The 18,989-nt window shown below is 47.7% G+C and overlaps 1 protein-coding gene across 1 annotated transcript; it reads left to right on the top strand.

The window, feature by feature from the left end:
• The first annotated feature begins 328 nt into the window (after positions 1-328).
• Positions 329-14,006, top strand: nomo (nodal modulator). The gene is made up of 31 exons (XM_062448063.1): positions 329-576; positions 1,202-1,291; positions 1,383-1,428; positions 1,564-1,664; positions 1,777-1,880; positions 2,024-2,096; positions 2,202-2,354; positions 2,586-2,723; positions 2,981-3,070; positions 3,227-3,332; positions 3,509-3,659; positions 3,921-4,098; positions 4,336-4,477; positions 4,810-4,941; positions 5,469-5,605; positions 5,798-5,885; positions 6,123-6,186; positions 6,304-6,399; positions 6,879-7,085; positions 7,405-7,487; positions 7,625-7,784; positions 7,975-8,101; positions 8,412-8,525; positions 9,253-9,380; positions 9,572-9,713; positions 10,067-10,150; positions 10,647-10,757; positions 10,957-11,058; positions 11,511-11,630; positions 12,002-12,094; positions 12,477-14,006. Exons 1-31 carry the CDS (start codon positions 391-393, stop codon positions 12,606-12,608), a joined length of 3,678 nt encoding a protein of 1,225 aa, XP_062304047.1. The 5' UTR covers positions 329-390; the 3' UTR covers positions 12,609-14,006.
• The last annotated feature ends 4,983 nt before the right edge of the window (positions 14,007-18,989 follow it).

Here is an 18,989-nt window from a genome sequence, read left to right as displayed (position 1 = left end):
GTAAGAGTTTTGAAAATGTACACCTTACTTGTGAAAATAGTACCAAAGCGAATAAAAAAAACTGTAAAGTGCAGAATGTGTTTTGAGAATGAGAATGTGTTTAGAGTTTTGCTGAAAAGTCTAAGTGAGATCTGCAAATTGTGTTTTACCATGTGAAATGGTTTAAGGTATTGATAACAGACTGCACAATTAGCTACATGAGTTCAGGCAACCGAGAACTTTGTTCAGCCAATGGGTTGAGAAAAACTGTAACAACATAACCATGGAACCGGATGTTGTTCCCCAAGCTCCATTTTTACCTCCACACCAGTAGATGTCGACAGCTCGGTCTCAGAGTTTCATACTGACAGACTCAGAGCTCAGCTGATACGGAACCGGAGGCAGCGTGCAATGTTCGTTCAAGATAATCGGTCTGCCAAGATGTTCCGAGTAATTGTACGGGCTGACGTGGGAGCTATCTGGATCTTGTTCGGCATATTTTGCTGCCAACTTAGTATCGTTTCGGCAGATGACATCGTGGTAGCATGCGGTGGATTTGTGAAATCCGATGTTGAAATCAACTACTCCCTGATCGAGGTGAGACTGCAGTAACGAGACGGCCTAGCCAGAGCTAGCCGCCGGATGGGGGTGCTCCTGGACTGACAGTTTGAATTAAATACAATAGCCTGCTAGCTAACATAGTAAATCAAAGTAATTCAATAGCCAGTTTCACAGCACGATCATTTCACGATTCCCGAATGCACCGCTACTCTACTGACTGTTCGGGCATAGTAACTGTATGACCAAATGTGTTGTATATTTATCATTTTGACCCGTGTAGTGCTAGCCACTTTACCATTTTAGATACGCCAGACAAGATGGCAAACAAAATGTACAAACAGAGACTATGTATTTTTGTTCGATTTCAATGTAGCTACATTTAGATTTATAAAGCAAGGAATAGTTTCCATTTAAACATCCTTGCTGCATGGCTGCCCACCCTAAACCCGTCAGTGCTGACGAGGTAGCTAGGGGGACCTTTCACAGTTAAAGCTAATAGGATTAGCTAGCTAGCATTAGCTCTAACTTGTCAAATAATCTAAGGCTACACATGGCCTCCCTCCTACTAAGAGCTAAATGACAGCTGGTGTTGGTGCATCGCAGATAGCTTAACATCAAGTGCATGTGGGTTCGGTTATTAACACGCTCTCTTTTTCTCTAGATAAAACTGTACACTAAGCAAGGGTCCTTAAAATACCAGACAGACTGCGCACCCTTCAATGGCTACTTCATGATCCCTCTCTACGACAAGGTAAAATCACGAGAAACAAAGTTTATTGCTGAAAACGACTTCCTGGTTAGTCATTGATGGTTGCTAATGGTTGACTCCTATCTGTTTGCAGGGGGATTTTGTACTGAAGATTGAGCCTCCTCTTGGGTGGAGCTTTGGTAAGAGGATCACTACCATCACCAGTGTTATCACATTCATACTATAATCATTCCAGAAGAATGGATTGGCATTGGGGGCCCTTATGCATCGTTATGCATCGTTACCAGTATTTCATGTGTGTGTTGTGTCCATAGAGCCCACCAGTGTTGACCTCCATGTGGATGGGGTTAATGACATCTGCACCAAGGAACAGGACATCAACTTTGTCTTCACCGGTTTCTCTGTGTCAGGAACGGTGCGAGACAAACATTTGCGAAACACACTTTTTTTTGTTGTTGTACGTTTTATACGTGTACGTTCTGTCCATGGCTTTTTAATGTGTGTGTGTGTGCTCTCGTGTGTCCTAGGTTCTGAGTAAAGGGCATCTCCTGGGCCCGGCTGGAGTGGAGGTCAGACTTAGCAGGGAAGGAACCGAGGAGAAACAGACTGTTCTCACACAGGCTGGTGGAAAGTAAGTGAACCGGTCACTTGTGTCCAGACCAGTGTTGTTGAAGTGACCTTGTAGCTAACTCGTACAATGAAATGATGGTGCATGGTTGTAGACTTTTAGAATGACCTTTCAAATGTTTTTTTTCCCTCTTTTTTTTCATGCAGGTATTCCTTCTTCAAAGTACTTCCTGGAAATTATGACATCACCGCATCCCATCCTTCCTGGACTCTGGAGCAGGTTAGCGTTTCCGTTTTTGCTATTCATCCGAAGCGACGTCCCAAATTTGGCGACCTCCCACTGGCCCAACGGATCGCGCAGACCGCTTAACCTTCTCCTCCGCAGAGCGCCACGTCCGTGCGCGTGTCCAACGCCAATGCCCCGGCCGTGGAGCCCCTAGTGGTGGGAGGGTACGACGTCGCAGGGGAGGTGCGAAGCGACGGGGAGCCGATGAAGGAAGTCACCTTCCTCCTGTACTCGGCCAGCGTGAAGAAAGAGGTAGATACTTCCCCCCCCCCATCCATCCGTCTTTCTTGTTATTATTGTTATTATAATTTTTGTCTTACCTGAGGTATTTCCTTCATTTGAACAAATTAAGCCATTTTAAATCAATTTAAAGCCGAAGGTCAGAGTTCTTGACTCGAGGATGTCGAGGTTGTAGATCACGGAATATGTATATGAGGGCAGGCATGAGTGTTTGGGACTCACCCCCTCTGTCCCTCCTTCCAGGATATCAGCAGCTGTAGCACAACCCCGGTTGAGGGGGCTGAGTCCGGGGACGACTCCCTGGTTTACCTCTGCAGCGCCCTGTCCCAGGATGATGGCACCTTCACCTTCCCCTCCCTGGCCAGCGGGGAATACAGCGTGGTAAGTCGTCCCAAGATGGCGGCCGCCATTTTCATGCTGGATGATAAAGAAAAAAGACAATGTGTTTGAGCGGATGGCTTCCAAATGGCATAAATACCACCTCTTAGTCTCATTGTAACTATTATGTGTTATTTTCTAAGGCCCAATGCTTGCCACATATCTCAGAAATGAGTGGATATGTTTAGTTTTGATATGTATTCCTTTAGAAGGCCCTTGTGTGGAGAACTAAGATAAGTTATCTTGTCTCTTTGTCTCAGGTGCCCTTCTACAGAGGAGAGAGAATCACTTTTGACGTGGCTCCCTCGCGCATGGACTTCCGAGTGGAGCACAACAGCTTGAAATTGGAGGTGAGTGGCCACTGCTTCCTGACCTAGGTGTTTCAAAGCCAAGTTTCTTTGTTGCATCTGGCTTACATGGAAGGACTACGTAAAAAAAATTGTGTAATTGGAGGTAATGGGTTACAGTGGCTTTGTTTTTGTTTTTCGTTTCCCTTTGCCTCTCAGCCCATCTTTAAAGTGATGGGCTTCTCCGTGACCGGTCGGGTTCTCAACAGCCAAGATGGGGAGGGGGTACCCGACGTCACGGTAACCCTCAACAACCAGATCAGAGGTAACCGTGGCAACGCGAAACACGTTTTCCAGCTTTCCGCAAGGTCAAACCCGTGCTTGTTTTCTGAGTGTGCGGCCGTTTCGCATTCTCTCGCTGTCTCTCTCTCACTCATGTGCTTTCTTTCTTTTTTTATCTCTTTCTTTCTTTTCCCTCCCTCTCTTTTTCCTGTGTCTAAGTTATGACAAAGGAGGATGGTTCTTTCCGTCTGGAGAACATGACCGCCGGCACCTACACCATCCGCACCCAAAAGGAGCTCATGTTCTTTGAGCCAATCACAGTCAAGATAGCACCCAACACGCCCCAGCTGCCCGACATCATCACCGCTGGGTGAGCCAATCATCTCCATGGAATATTTAGTCAAGTGTTATTAATTCTGTAACAATGCTAACACAGTTCGACGCTACGGTATTGACTTTGTGCACCCTTTTGGAAAGTTACTTCACCTTCACATTAACACGGACATAGAGGTAGTACAATAGATATTTGTTGTTGGGAAATGGATCTACGTGAACGAAGTCCTCTTTTTAAGGAGTGATACGTGACTTGAAAGAAAAGATTCACAACTCGATTTGATCACGCCCGTTCCAGGTTCAGCGTGTGCGGCCAGATCGCAGTGAGCCGCCTGCCTGAGGGCTTGAAGCAGCTGGGCCGCTACAGGGTGACCCTCGCCCCCCTGGGGCAGGACCAGACCGCCGGACGCACCGCCGACTCCGACCAGCAGGGGGGCTTCTGCTTCCAGGCCAAACCCGGGGATTACAGCGTCCAGGTACAGGAAGGCCAGGCACACGTGCACACACGTCCTGTTTTGAAAAGGCAGTCGTGCCGTTCCCGTTGTAAAGGGATTCCTGTCTCCTTGCATTGGGCTGGGGGTGGGTGTATCCGACTGTGTAGTTCAGAAGGAGGCCTATCTACTTGCATTGGCCCTATATTTGAGCATGTGTTTTAAGTGTCTGTGTCTGTCAGTGGTTTGTTTCTGCTTGACCTTTTCTCCCTACCCCCCCAGGTCAGCCTCCCCGAATCGGAGGTGAAGGCCGGCCTGGCCCTGAGGCCCCAGTCCCTGGAAGTGTCGCTGGTGGACAGGCCCCTCTCCGACCTGCTCTTCACCCAGTTCATGGCCTCCGTCTCGGGCAAGGTCTACTGTCTGGGTGAGGCGGCTCTCCTGGAGCTAGCTTAGGACCCACTCTGATAGGTCTCTCATGCGTGTACACCAGTGTGAACCCCAGTGTGAACCCAGCATGGAGCTTTAGACGACTAAATGAAGGATGATTTGAATGGACTTTTTTTTCCGTACACCATTCATTTAAATACTCATTTGAATACATGATTTAATACATGAGTATTTTGCATACTACACAAAGTACCACAAGGTTTTAAACCCCACAGCGCATGATGTTTTCCAGTTAGCAGGACAGCTTAATCAGCACCGTGCCTATTATCTTTCCGTGGCGTTGACCTTGCGACCTCCTCTCCCCCCCAGCGTCATGCGAGGACCTGTCGGTGACCCTGCAGCCCGTGAGCCGCCAGGGCGAGAGGAGGAGCGTGCCCCTGTCTGGGACCGGCGAGACCCTGAGCTTCTCCTTCGACGATGTCATGCCCGGCAAATACAAAGGTTGAGAGAGAGAGAGAGATAGAGAGACATTGACTCCTTTGTGACTCAACGTGGAAGTGTTTTTAACCTGTTACTCTTGCTACAGCTTAACTGCCGTATGAATATGTATCTGTACAGCGGCTTCCTTAAAACAATTCCTACGTTTACTTGTGTATAATAAATATTAGTGAGTCTTAATATTTTACATAGTATGAAACACCTTTTCATTACATTTACATTTAGTCATTTAGCAGACTCTCTTATCCAGAGCGGCTTACAGTAAAGTACAGGGACATTTCCTCTGAGGCAAGTAGGGTGAAGTGCCTTGCCCAAGGACACAACGTCATTTGGCACGGCCGAGAATCGGCAACCTTCTGATCACTAGCCCGATTCCCTAACCGCTCAGCCACCTCACTCCCTACTCTCTTTTCATATCCTTTTTTTAAATTTTGCTTTTTGCTAGATAAAAAAAAAAGAAAAGAAAGCAAAAGCTGAAAAAAGGGGTCACTTTGTGATAACCAGAAATCCCCCCCCTGTGGTCTCTCCAGTGAGTATCTCCCACGAGGAGTGGTGCTGGAAGCACAAGTCGGTGGAGGTGGAGGTGCTGGACGGAGATGTGATGGGGGTGGAGTTCAGACAGATCGGCTACATACTGCGCTGCTCCCTGTCCCACGCCATCACCCTGGTCAGTCGTGTGTCCGTGTGAATGTCCGTTTCTGTGTTTTGTGTGTTTGTGTGAACGCCCTCGCAGAACTAGCACGCGTTCCTAATTCTGACTCTCGTTCATGAGCTGTCGGCATCTCCCAGGTTAAGACGGTCTCTCTCTCTCGCAACAGCCGTCCTTCCTCCCGGTCTAAACCAGTCTCTCTCCTGACAGGAGTTCTACCAAGATGGCACCACGCCGGAGAACGTCGGAGTCTACAACCTCTCTAAGGGAGTCAACCGCTTCTGCCTCTCTAAGCCCGGTAAATTCATATCTCTGTTCTTCTTATTCCCTGTTTTACTCATTCTTTTCCTCCCCACTCACACTCACTCCACTCTTCTTTCCCCTAGCGAATCTTCCTCTATTTTATCTTCAGTTTGCATCTCTTCTCCGCCACATGAAATCTAAACAAAGAATGCAGCAAATATACGTGTGTGTATATATATGTTAACCTCAATAATGCGCTTGCTTAACATTCACCTCCACTCCGGGTTGCCAGGTGTGTACAAAGTCACCCCCCGCTCCTGCCACCAGTTCGAACAGGACTACTACACCTACGACACGTAAGTGCTCGTTTGACCCACTATTGTGACTGCAGAGGCTGAACAGGAAGTTTGACTGTCTACTATCAAGTTTGAAGCTCTGCCATAATCTGTGTTCGTGTCATGTGTCCCACCCAGGTCGGCCCCTAGTATCCTGACCTTGACGGCGGTCCGACACCACATGACTGGCCTCATCACCACCGACAAGATCCTGGACGTCACCATCACCATCAAGTATGAAAACTTGCCTTTCTGAAGCCTCTTGGCTTTTTCCATTCGATTTATTTAGACTTAGTCCTCATGGAGACCAAAAATATCAACAATGCATTATGAGGTTGAGGTGATAAGAGGTTCCCGAAGGAATAAATGAACTGAAATGTTCTTTCAAGTCAGGAATAAAATAAAACAACCTTGGGCAAGTGCCCCTGACTCCTATTTAGTTCTAGCCCTGCCCAGTTTTCCCACAGACATTTCTCACACACCCGTGAAGCACTCTTAGGATCGTGCCAGGCTAGTGTTCATACCCAAGAAACAAGCTCGTAGCTCAATCGTTAACGAACCATCGCAAAAATCACTAGATTCGATCGTCAACCTCCCATTATCGTTACTCCCCCCCCCCCCCCACCTCTCCCTCCACCTTACCTCTTCCTCCTCCTCCATCAAACCCACTCCCCCCCCCTCCCCCCCCCCCCCCCCCCCCCCCCCTCCGGCAGGTCGTCCATCGAGAGCGAGCCTGCGCTGGTGCTGGGGCCCCTGAGGAGCCAGGAGGAGCAGAGGCTGGACCAGCAGCTGCAGGAGATCGAGCTGCGGCGCCAGGCGAGGGAGGGACGGGTCGCCGAGGAGGGGGGCAGCCCCCCCGTCCAGGAGAGGGCCGACGAGCTGGTCGGACCTTTCCACTACGAGTTCTCCTACTGGGGCAGGTAGGGACCAACTGTGTGGGATTGAATCTTGAGTTTGGGGCACAACTGCTCAGACTAGTTTTTTCATTTATAGATTTTTTTTTTCCTATTATTACGAAATGTTTGCGTAAGTGGAATGTTTAACATTCCAAAACGGACATTTTCACGATTTGAATGTTTTGCCTTTGAACTCAGTTTGCAAAGTGCAGCTCAATGGAATGAGAATGTTCTCCGAAACCAATTTACGGGAAGAACTGCAAACAGACACAGGCTTGTTGTGCTTGACGTGTTTACTGTTCGTGTTGACCGTTTCGTCCGTCTTGTGTGTGCGTGTTCTCAGGGCCGGGGAGAAGATCACAGTCACTCCCTCCTCCAAGGAGCTGCTGTTCTACCCACCGGAGGTCGAGGCCACCATCACTGGAGGTAAGAGTGTGTGTGTGTGTGTGTGTGATTCTAATGGGCTTTTTTCTGTCCTTTTCAGGTGCTTACATTGTTTTTCCAGTGCTTATTCTCTGTGCGTGTGTATATCTGTATATCTGACCATGCTCCTCCTCCTCCAGAGGCATGTCCAGGCCGCGTGGTGGACATTGCGGGCCGGGCCGGCCTCTTCCTGGTGGGCGGCGTGTCTCCGGAGCTCCAGGGGGTGGAGATCTCCATCACCGAGAGGGGGGCCGCTGCACCCCTCATCACCGTGGCTACCAACGAGAACGGGGCCTACAGGTGAGCGAGAAGGACGTTCGTCAAGGTCAATTCCTACCTGCAGCACAAGGCATTAGTTGCTTGCCGTGCATGCTTGTGTTGTTAAAAATGTTCAGCACTTAGCGTTGTTTCCTTAGCCAGCACGTTTTTTGACATTTTTATTTAGTCAAATATGCCCTCTTTTTCTCTCCCTTGTTCGCCCTCCCTCCAGTGTGGGCCCCCTGCACAGTGACCGCCTGTACGACATCAGCGCCAGCAAGGAAGGCTTTGTCCTCAGCCCTGTGGAGGGAACCCAGGGAGACTTCAAGGCCTTCGCTCTGGCCGGGGTCACCTTCAAGGTGACGCACAAACGATCGCTCTGCGCGCGCCCTCATTATAGTCTGCAAGATTATGTTTTGCCTTGGGGGCATCCCGGCGGCTCCGTGCGTGACGAGAGCTAAGGCCTGACCGCTAGAGGCCCGGGATTGATTCAAGCCCGGGCCATTTTGTGCCCTCTCTGTCCCCTCCCTGCCTTTTCTGTCTCCCTCCAACTGTCAATGTCAAACAAAAAGCACAAAATGTTTTGCCTCCAACCATAGAATGAGAGTTGGAGAAAGAGTGGATTCTTTTAGTTGTTTTTCGAAACGTGCCTCTCTTTGACCCCCTCAGATCAGGTCCGAGGACGACGTGCCTCTCTCAGGCGTCCTCCTGTCCCTGAGCGGGGGCCAGTTCCGCTCCAACCTGCTGACCCAGGACACGGGACTCCTCTCCTTCAACAACCTGGTGAGCTCCCCCCCCCGCTTGATAGCCTGCTGTCAGCGCTTCCATTCTACACAAACACGTCCTTCCTTCCTTCCTTTTTGAGAAAAAGGTTTCGTAAGACTTTTGTGGGAACCTCACGGGTGTGTTGGAACCGCTCGGATCCATTCTTCCCTCAGGTGGTGTTTACCGATCTGACGGTTAGGTCTGGTCTGACATGGGAGGGAGGGGGGGAGCGGGAGAGAGATGAAACGAGAAAGGCAGGAAGAAGGATTGCGACTTTAGAGCATTTTGTTCAGGATCTTGACCTTTCGACAACATCACAAATAAGAACCCTGCGCATCCTTTTTAAGAGTTAAGAAGGGAATCTCAGGAGATGCAAGCGTCTTCAAAAAAAAACTACAAACGTAAAAACTAAAAGTAGAGTACCGTGGCATTATTTTCAACAAAGGATGACCTTTTTTCCTTTTACTTTGCTGCATGCTGTAGTTTCGTTTCGTGCCAGAATACAAAATGTGATTTGCCCGCTGGTTATTTTCTTTAATCCCAAATAAGCACAGTGATAATCATGGCTTGTAAGACACCCTGTTCGTAAAGAGCTTTAGTGTGGTAGAACAGAGCAATTAACCTTTTGGCTATGATTTAATGGTTTGAAAGATAGATTCGTGGATGAATGGATTCGTGGACGGTTAGATCCATACATGAACGAGGAAATTGCTTAATCACTTTCCTCTCCTCCCCTCTTCCCCAGAGTCCAGGCCAGTACTACTTCAAGCCCATGATGAAGGAGTTCCGCTTCGAACCCGCCTCCCAGATGATCACTGTGGAGGAAGGAGAGAACCTTAGCATTAACATCACCGGCTTCAAGACTGCTTACAGGTGAGTCCGCTGCCTGGAACTCAAAATATACGGGGCCACCATAAACAAGCAACACAAAATAAAGAAAAAATAAAGTCCCAGCACGGTCGGGTCATTTAATTTCCTGCTAACCCGAGTCCCAAAATGGCTGCCCTTGTAACCGGACATCTTGTTGTGCCTCTTGTTTTTGCCTTTTCGTGTCGTGTCTGCAGCTGCTACGGTGCGGTGCTGTCTCTGAGCGGCGACGCCGAGCGTGACGTGGCCGTGGAGGCGGTGGGCCAGGGCGAGTGCAGCCTGTACAGCGAGGACACGGTCACCGATGAGGAGGGACGCTTCCGTCTGAGGGGCCTCCTGGTGAGTGCTGGGGGACGGCCTAGCGTGCAGACCCCGGTGCTGGGGTGAATCTGGGTAGTGACTGAAGTGTGTACTCCTAACAGCTACTTAGCTCTCATTGTATTGGTCAAGTCAGTGATTGTTTAAACGATGGTATGCTTAGTTCCTACTTTTAAACTATACAAAAACAATTTTTATATAACGGGCATATTTAGCACCATGCACATCATGTATCTGTGTGAATTTGTATCCAATCGTATTCTATTGAAGAGCATCTATACATTTCTGAACTTTGAATCACAGAAAATCTATTTTCACGAGTAGGTTTCAAAACGTATTGTCATCTTATTGCTAATGTTGCCTTTACCCCACAGCCCGGCTGCAAGTACCTGATCCAGTTGAGAGCTGAGGGCAACGACCACATTGAGCGAGCCCTGCCTCAGCACAGATCCATAGAGGTTAGGAGGGGATTATGTTACATTGTTAGCGCTAGCATTAGCATATGTAGCATTAGCATGTATTAGCATGCCATTTGTGGAAAGAATTCACAATCAGTTCAGACCTCGAATAGTACACCTTGCCTCTTTAACATGTTGATTTCTTTGAGGTTCTGTACAAGCCTGAGCTATTTGGTTGCTTATATAGCAATCACTGTGCTATTCTTTTTGTTCTTTTGCACCAGTAAACGATGCAAAAAGGATTTGATGTGATTAGTAATACTAGTATTTTGAAATGCAGTAAGCCCCTGTGCATGACTGACTGCATGTGTAAAACCTTTCATCTTTGGGGTATGGGATACCATTTAATTTAATGTTATTATCATAGCATGTGACCTATGTACTTGCATACCTTGATACTGATTTTCTTCCCTCTTTCTTCTTTTTATGTTTTATTTTTCCTTTTTCTCGTGTTTTTTTTTTCCTCTTTCTCTCGTGTGTGTGTGTGTGTGTGCAGGTTGGAAGCAATGACATTGAAGGTGTCAACATTATTGCCTTCAGGCAGATCAATCAGTTTGACTTGAGTGGGAATGTAATCACCTCATCAGAACACCTGCCTACTCTCTCTGTAAGACACAAACCCACACAAATTATATTTTTACCTTCCAATTATAAATCAGAAATGGCAATGCTAAGTTAAGTCCCATCCTAGTCGTTAATCATCCTCATGAAAAGAAAACAATTCACTTAGCCGAAATTGCACATGAAATCTTTATGGATTTGGATGCCGACAGGTTTGATGGATTGACGGTATTTGCCCTTTGCAGGTGAAACTGTACAAGAGTGACAACCTGGACAACCCCATCAACAGTGTGTCTCTGGGCCAGTCCTTGTTCTTCCACTTCCCTCCCCTTGAAAGAGATGGAGAGGTACGTTCACAGCTGGCTCTGCCAACAATGAAAGGAACTTGTGCGGTGCCCATTGGCGGTGCACACTAGTGCAGTGCATCTTGGGGGTGAATCCTAGTGCCATGTCTGTTAGTGGCTCACGAGCTCTATGGCTCCATCCACCGGTTATCAGTCAATTTTCTTTCTCCAAAATGAGCGCCTATATCGCAACCGCTTATCCAGTGACTAATGCAGTGACAACCATACAGTGACCAATTCTAGAAAGAATCCAGCTATAGACACACACAACACAACCAGACAGAGACTCCTGCCTTTTCTAGTTAGATATTCAACCGAGGACCCAAATATTTGGGGGGAATTACACCAAAGCTATACGTTTAAAAATATAGATAATTTTTCCACCTTTTACAATATTTCTCTGATTAATTTGTCTGATTGGGTCTCTTTTTGTGCGTCTCTCTCTCTCTCCCCAGACTTACGTCCTGATGCTCTACTCCACACTGTCTCGTTCCCAGTTTGACTTCAGCCTTCCCCAGGTCTCCTTCACGTCCTCAGGCTACCACAAGCATGTCACCCTCACCTTCAACCCCAATGTAAGACACCTGTTTGGCAGGCAGCTGTGTGTTGGCGCCAGGTTTTATGCAATCTTCAAATGTTTGATGCAAGCAGAAAGTGCTTCTGGTCGTGCAAGTTGGGTTTCGAGCCATGCTAAAATGAATGTTAAATGAATGTTAAATGAAGAAACGAAAATTGAAAAGTTCCATTTCCATCGGTCAACACACTTGGAAACCCAGTATATAAAGGTCTAGTGCCAAAGTACAAACACATACTTAGTTCTTCTTCTTTTACAAATATTCGATAACGATGTGCACATATCCATGATGGTATTCAATGCTTACCATCAGTTTGCCAAACCAGATATCTTGAGTTTATTGACGTGAGCTCCCTGTCTGTCCCCCTACAGCGCAAAGTGCCTGACCAGGACATTGCCCAAGGCTCCTACATCGCCTTGCCCCTCACCCTGCTGCTCCTCCTGGCTGCCTACAACCACGAGAAGGTACTACCTCAGCGCTCTGCACTCCACCCCACCCTTTCCACTCCAAGCACTCTCTGCTTGTGAAACAGTAATGCAGTGAACCATTTAACAGATTGGATTTATTTTTTGGGGGGGTGAATTTGCTGCCACACGTACGCATAACGCAGCTAGATAGAGGTAGACACATTGAGGACACCAAGTCCTAGACTTGTTTCAATTAGGTGTCCCTGCTAACTACCTTGCGTTTTTCACAGTGAATTATTGTTTTATTTTTCACAATAAACATTTTGCCGTGTCCAGTGCAGGTTACCGTTTGATTGCAAAAGTCAGGCTAAATGATGCTACGAGATTTCAAATGAAAGTGCCCCCCCTCTCCTCCCCTCCTCTCCCCCCCCCCCCCCAGGTGATACCCCTGCTCCTGCAGCTGGTGAACCGTCTCCAGGGCGTCCGCGGCCTGTCCCAGTCCGGCGGAGACAACGCCGCCATGGACGAGGCCAAACGCCAGGCCAAGAGACAGAAAGCCAGGCGCACATAGGATAGAACCCACTAGAAGGGCGTGACGCTCAAATCCCACACTCACACCCCCAACAGCGTACACTACTTTTGATCTTGAATTCTGTGGGGATAAAGCTGAGAAGTAGTGTACTTTTGAAGGCGTACGAGGCTGTAGTGTGGTTTGAGACCCGAGCCGCGCCTTGGGGAACCGACGGAACAGTACCCTCGCCCCCAACAAGCCCTTGCATCAGCCAATAAGACCATCATTGCGCGAAAAGGAGTCCATTCATTGGCTGTTGCGGTACGCTCAACGGAAAACTTGCTGGCGTTTGCGGCAGCTCTGGGACTCCCATCACTTTCAAGAACATTCATAGCTTTTGTGGGATTGTCCATACTGTTAATGAATTTGAGCCGTTTTTGTAATTTGTTAACATTTTGATTCTTATTTTATTATTTTGGTCAGTAGGGCAACTGAGCACCATATATTAGGTATATATAACACTGTCACTTACAGAAACTTGATTAGCAATTTGTAACATTGTAACATCCCAAAATGCCATGGCTTTGGATCCAAACGCAGCCAAATTGTCAGATTCGCCAACAAGCCATTTTTTTTTTTTGAAAGATTTTCCTCCACTTGTTAAAGCTGTGTAAAATATTTGTAGTCTTACCAGTTGTGAATGGTTATAATGGTTGTGTTTGTGATGGAGTTTTATAGAGGCTGGGGTTGCCTAAAAATAAGAGTTTCTGTGATGAGGTTTAGGTTTGTCTGCTCAGGGAGGGTGGGGGTGGGGAAGGGTTTGAAATCATGTGGTTTATCAAAGAAATCGATGAACGCTAGAATTTTGGTAGGGAAAGCTAAGGTGGCTTGTTAACTTTTCTAGTTGATTAATTTATTAACATGATCATGTATATGTCTGAGTTGATGTGAGTGATTGAACTGTTTCTTTTACAAGCGTTTTTGTTTTTTTGAAAAAGTATGTCAGATTCAAAGTCTAAGAATTATGGGAGCCATTGCTTGTGTGTCTAAGATATGGCATGATTGATATTCGACTATCACTTATCCTACCATGTTTGAACTGACATAGCTGATTGAAGATAAAAAAAAAAAAAAGATAATTATGTGGGCGATAATTACTGAAGCAAATGAATTGGGTTGCTCTGCTCTACCACTCGATAATGTGAAGCACTGTGAAAGATGTAAGGCTCTGTTTTTTTGTACGTGTGATTCATCTGTTCGGTTCACTTACGGCCAATTTTTAATAGAAAGTTGGAAGAAAAAGCCCATGGCTATTTACCAAGTCGAAAGATAAGCCAATTAGGCTATGGTCGGGAAAAGGAAATTGGATGGGGGGGAGGGAGGTTGAGAGGGCTGTAATTGTCATTGGTCAAAATCTGTGATCTTTTGCGACGATGAATATAGTCTGACTGAAAGGAATTCCTTGACTTCATCTTTGGGGGGCAGTGTTGGGTTGGAAAAAAACATTTGTTTCAGAGTAAACCCTAGACAACTGAAGCCTTGGTTTAGGTCCTCCAGCGAGCAAGCGAGTTGTGAAAAGGAGTTTCTGGATGTCCTTGTGTGTGATTTAGGACACCCAACTGTACTGGACAGAGGAGTTTTGTACGACATTGCCAATATTCCTCAATGTCATATAGACTTACTTAATCTCAAAGACCCATTTCAGTCATTTATTATGGAACACAGAGATTCCAAAACCCACAAGCTTTTTCAGTTGAGTTTTTTCCACTTTCTCTGCATATTCTTATCACAGCTACCAGTGTTGAAGATTTATAACCCCAAAAAGTCACTATTCCCACTCCTTTCCTCCCTCTACGTTTCCCACTACCCATCCTTATCGCACTCTCCAGGATGGTAGCATTAGCTCGTGCACCATACACTCCACCGCAACAGACCTACTGATAGTCACCGAGTCTTAGGTTTTCAGCCAGGGAGAATGATAGCCATGTCTGAGAGCATTCTCTCTCATTTCGGTTGGCACCATCCTGACCCGCAGCGGTAGTTCGCCCGCTGGAAACCCGTAATTCAACTCTGAAACACAGCCAATTAGACGGTAGGAGCCACTAGGCTGCCGGTTTAGTGTCGGTGCAGACATGAAGCAGCCCGGAGAGTGCAAATGAAAACATTGGTGGCAGCGGCGGGAGACGTCACCTCGGCCTTTCCCTCCATGGTAACGTATTATGGGATGACTTGACAAGGCTAGCGTGACACACCAAAACCTGAAAACATTTCATACGTTTCCGTTTAATGGACAGTTCTATTAAAATGTTCTTATTTCTAAGTTACCAATTCAAAGTTTAATGGATTTGTTCCACAAACAGCTTGTCATACCTTAATCTCGGGCTTTCGCCTGATGTTCAATCCCGTGTCACGACACGCTATATAAAAATATAATGCTGCGTCCTATTTAACCCTTGTGCTGCCTTCGGGTCACATGACCCAAAGGTTCATAACGAACCACCGTTGTGTTTACCCAATTATACCCAATACAAAAACAATTTTTATTTTATTTATTTTAACCTTCACAATGTGGGGGGTCTGAGACAGCCCGACGGTTTAAAAGAAAATGCTTCACTTTGTTTTTGTATGCGGTAAAGTTGTCGCAATACAACGGTGGGTCACAATGACTGATGGGTCAGAATGACCCGAAGATAACACAAGGGTACTTAACATCAGGGTAATTACGGTTTCCCACAATGCAACGGGTAATTCTGAACATCTGTCAATCTAATCAGCGAGGTGATTTTGCCAGCGGACAACGTGTGCCTCGTGTGACCTCAGTGCCATGTCACATGCTCACGCAGTCCTCCATGCCATCTTGCTCTCTGTATTACCATGTCACTCAGTATCACACACACACAGTCTCTCTCTCTCTCTCTCTCTCTCTCTCTCTCTCTCTCTCTCTCTCTCTCTCTCTCCTCTCTCTCTCTCTCTCTCTCTCTCTCTCTCTCTCTCTCTCTCTCTCTCTCTCTCTCTCTCTCTCTCCTCTCTCTCTCTCTCTCTCTCCTCTCCTCTCTCTCTCTCTCTCTCTCTCTCATCTCTCTCTCTCTCTCTCTCTCACTGTTCTTGCCTGTCATGCAGAACCCCAGTCACCAGCTGCTTCCATGCTCTCTGAATCCGGAGTTACACAGGCCAGTCACAATGCCTTCATCAACACTCCCTTCATCTGAGTGAAGGCATGGGTGGGTGGGGAGGGGGGGGGGGGGGGGGGGGGGGGGGGGGGGGGGAGTGTGGATATGTGTGCGCCTGTGTGTGTGCGAATTAACACAACATCCCATCGCATTAGTACCAAACATTTGAGCAGGCTGTTGAAAGAGAGAGGTTGTGTGTGTGCACGTGTGAAAGAGGTAGCAAGAGTGTGTGACTGAATAAGAGAGAGTGTGTGTGTGTGATAGACAGCGGAGATGGAACACATAAAATATTCAGGGCGGATGATGACCAGACGCGTAGCGGTCGGGTTGATTGGGAGGATGATGTGTAACGATATCCACTCGCTGGCGTGCACGGAGACCGAGGTGGTCGCGGCTCGTGTGTGTGTGTGTGTGTGTGTGTAGACAGAGATCAGACAGGGCTAAGTGTCAGTCCACATCAAAGCTAGGCAAATGCATTCTGCCAGCCCGCTGAAACCCGGCCTGTCCTTGACGGATGTGGTTTATGTAATTACAGTTAGCAACTGTATCTAAATGCCATTTTGCCGCTGTGCGAGGCGTGTGTGCACTTGTGGGTGTGAGAGTTTGGGCTCTGTAAAACACCTCGTGAGATTAATACACCTATAAGTGCCCAATGAATTGTCAACAGAGAATCCGTTTAAAATATCAAGTCTAAGTGCTCCGTAGCTACTTTGGAATTGGATTGATTGTTTACTTTAGACACATTTCATTTACGTTGGAAAGTGTTGAGGGTTTGCATAGAGATTTGGTTCTTTCAATATTGACAGCGTGCTTTTTCCTATATTTTCTTATTTCTGTCTTATTTCTTGTTCTTTCGTTCTTTCTTTCTCTTTCTTCCTCTCTTTCTTTCTCTTTCCCTCTCTCTCCTTCTCAGCGTGTCAGCCCCATTTTAGCCACACACCTGCCTACCCAGCACCAAGACTCTGTGTGAGTGAGTCTGCCCACTCCACAACCCACTGTGCCAGGTGAAAGAACCAGCTACACACACGTAGGCCTGCACACGCACACGCAGTACACCAGGCCTACAGTTCTTCATACAAACTTGTGACTACACGCAGTCCATTACATACACACACACCTACAGTACAGGCTACACATAGTACTTAGCCTAACACACACCACACACACTCTCCCCTGAGACTCTCTCCTCCTCCTCTTCCCCACTTCTCTCCCTTCCGGCGAGTCCGACCCTGACCGTCACACGGAGGCGCCGCCCTTCTGCCTCACCGCCGCCCCCGCATCCAGATATCCACTCTCCCCTCCGGCGCCACACAGCTCCTGGGGTCAGTCAGGTGAACTCGCTTCCCTCCCTCCCTCCATTCCCCCCCTCCCCCCACCACACACACTTGCAGCCTGCCCGCCCTTCACCAGCATGGCTGACTAAACCAGGGCGCCCGGCGGATCAGATAAGGGCTTAGCCCTGCTCGCCATTCAACAAGGTCTCTGTGGCGCTCGCCTTTCCCTGCCCGCCGGCATTGGGAGATTTTCTGTGTGTATAGCGCCGCGGTAAAAAGGGACGGACGTCATGGTAATAAAGGCACTGACAGGCTGTGCCTGTGAGGTGGAGCGGGGGGGGGGGGGGTGATCCCTGAGTGAACTGATGCGCCGCCTCTCTCTTTTTCTCTCTCTCGTTCCTGTTTCCTCTCTTCAACCGCCTCACCGATGGTCATCCGTATGGTCCACGGCGCCCGGTCAGGCGGGGAGATGGAAAGGAGAGAGAGAGAGAGGGAGGGAGGTACACGTGACTGAAGTTCGGAGGCCAAAAGTCCTTGAGAAGTTAGGAGGACATAGGCTGGATACATCACTATGATCCCGGAGAACATTGCAGTGTAGATGGGAACCTGCAAACATATATATATGACTATACCATACTAATATAATTACCTTCGAATAGTAGCCAGGCCAAACAATATATTATGGGAACCCTTATCTCTACAGTTGAAATAAGCCTTAAAATCTCGGTTATCAGTTACTTAGTATGGGTTTGAGTTGTATTCGATATGTGGGGGAAGCATGACCGTACATTTTGAAATGCCCCTAAATAAACCCAAGTGAGCAGACAGTAAATTACTTATTGATAGTGACGGTATTAAAAATACGATGTCAAAGAATACATTGAAAACCTCCACAGCAAGTGGTGCATGCCTCAACACCAGGGCGAACAAACCATGGTGCCAGAGAGAAAGCAGATGAACATCGGAAATGAAGACATTATTGCGCTGAACGCCGGTCCGTCAAGTACAAGCGCGCGGCGGCGCCTAATCAAATCGGCCTATCATGCGCTTTAATGCCAGCGATATTTCAGCGCACTCCGCCATAATCGAATAAGGAAGACAAGCTCCGCATCAAACATTTAAGTCTCATCTCCCCGTCGTCATTCGCCCTTCACAGGCTGTCGAGCGGGGGCGGGCGGACGCTAATGATTTTGGGAGACAAGACACACGTTGTGTTTAGCATTAGACGAGTATACCTTTGTTGATTAATTGAATTCATTAGCGCCATGAATATTCCGCAGAGGGATAGCATGAGGTGTATGCCTGCTGTGTGTGGATGAGAAATAGGAAAAATGAGGGAGAGGGAAAATTGTGTTTGTGTGCAGCATTTCTCACATATGTCTAATGTGTTGAAGTGTGTGTGTGTGTGTGTGTTTCACTCATTGACCTCCACTGTCAGATAGCCTACCGATGAAATGATGACACAGTAAGGATGAGTTTGAGTTAGCTGGCCTGAGAGTGGAGGGATGGAGATGGGTGGAGGTACTGGAACTTGAGTGGAAACATACAGCCTGTTTTGATCACAAGACTGTTTCTGAGTGGAGAGCCGGCATCTGTGTATTTGTGCGTGTATCTCTGGGTTTTTCCTGCGCTGTGTGTGTGTTTGTGTGTGTGTGTTCGAGATATCCACGTGATAACTCTGTCAACAGAGAATCCTCTGCAGCTTCATTTTCCTGCCAGACAGATGTGTCCGTCCATCTCTCGCTCCGTCTCTCTTCGTCCCGGAGAACCGCCCTCCCTCTCTGTTCAGTGTCCACATTCTCTCCCCCCCCCCCTGTACTTCTCCCACACTGACCCGCTCCCGTTCCCCCTCTCTGACTCCCTGTCTGTCTGCGTCTCTGTCGGCCCGCCTCTCTATCCCCCTTTCTCTCTGTCCCCATGCCCCCCTCTCTCTCTCTCTCTCTCTCTCTCTCTCTCTCTCTCTCTCTCTCCTCTCTCTCTCTCTCTCTCTCCTCTCT

The sequence above is a fragment of the Osmerus eperlanus genome, chromosome 22, assembly GCF_963692335.1.
Source record: "Osmerus eperlanus chromosome 22, fOsmEpe2.1, whole genome shotgun sequence".
NCBI lineage: Eukaryota > Metazoa > Chordata > Actinopteri > Osmeriformes > Osmeridae > Osmerus > Osmerus eperlanus.
This window is presented reverse-complemented; position numbering and strand designations above follow the sequence as displayed.

What these genes read in the sequence shown, in the direction of transcription:
- nomo (XM_062448063.1), top strand. Translation starts at nt 391, where the DNA reads ATGTTCGTTCAAGATAATCGGTCTGCCAAGATGTTCCGAGTAATTGTA. An exon ending in CCGGGGATTACAGCGTCCAG is followed by an intron (nt 4,099 to 4,335) that starts GTACAGGAAGGC and finishes CTACCCCCCCAG; the next exon opens with GTCAGCCTCCCCGAATCGGA. An exon ending in CTTCTGCCTCTCTAAGCCCG is followed by an intron (nt 5,886 to 6,122) that starts GTAAATTCATAT and finishes CCGGGTTGCCAG; the next exon opens with GTGTGTACAAAGTCACCCCC.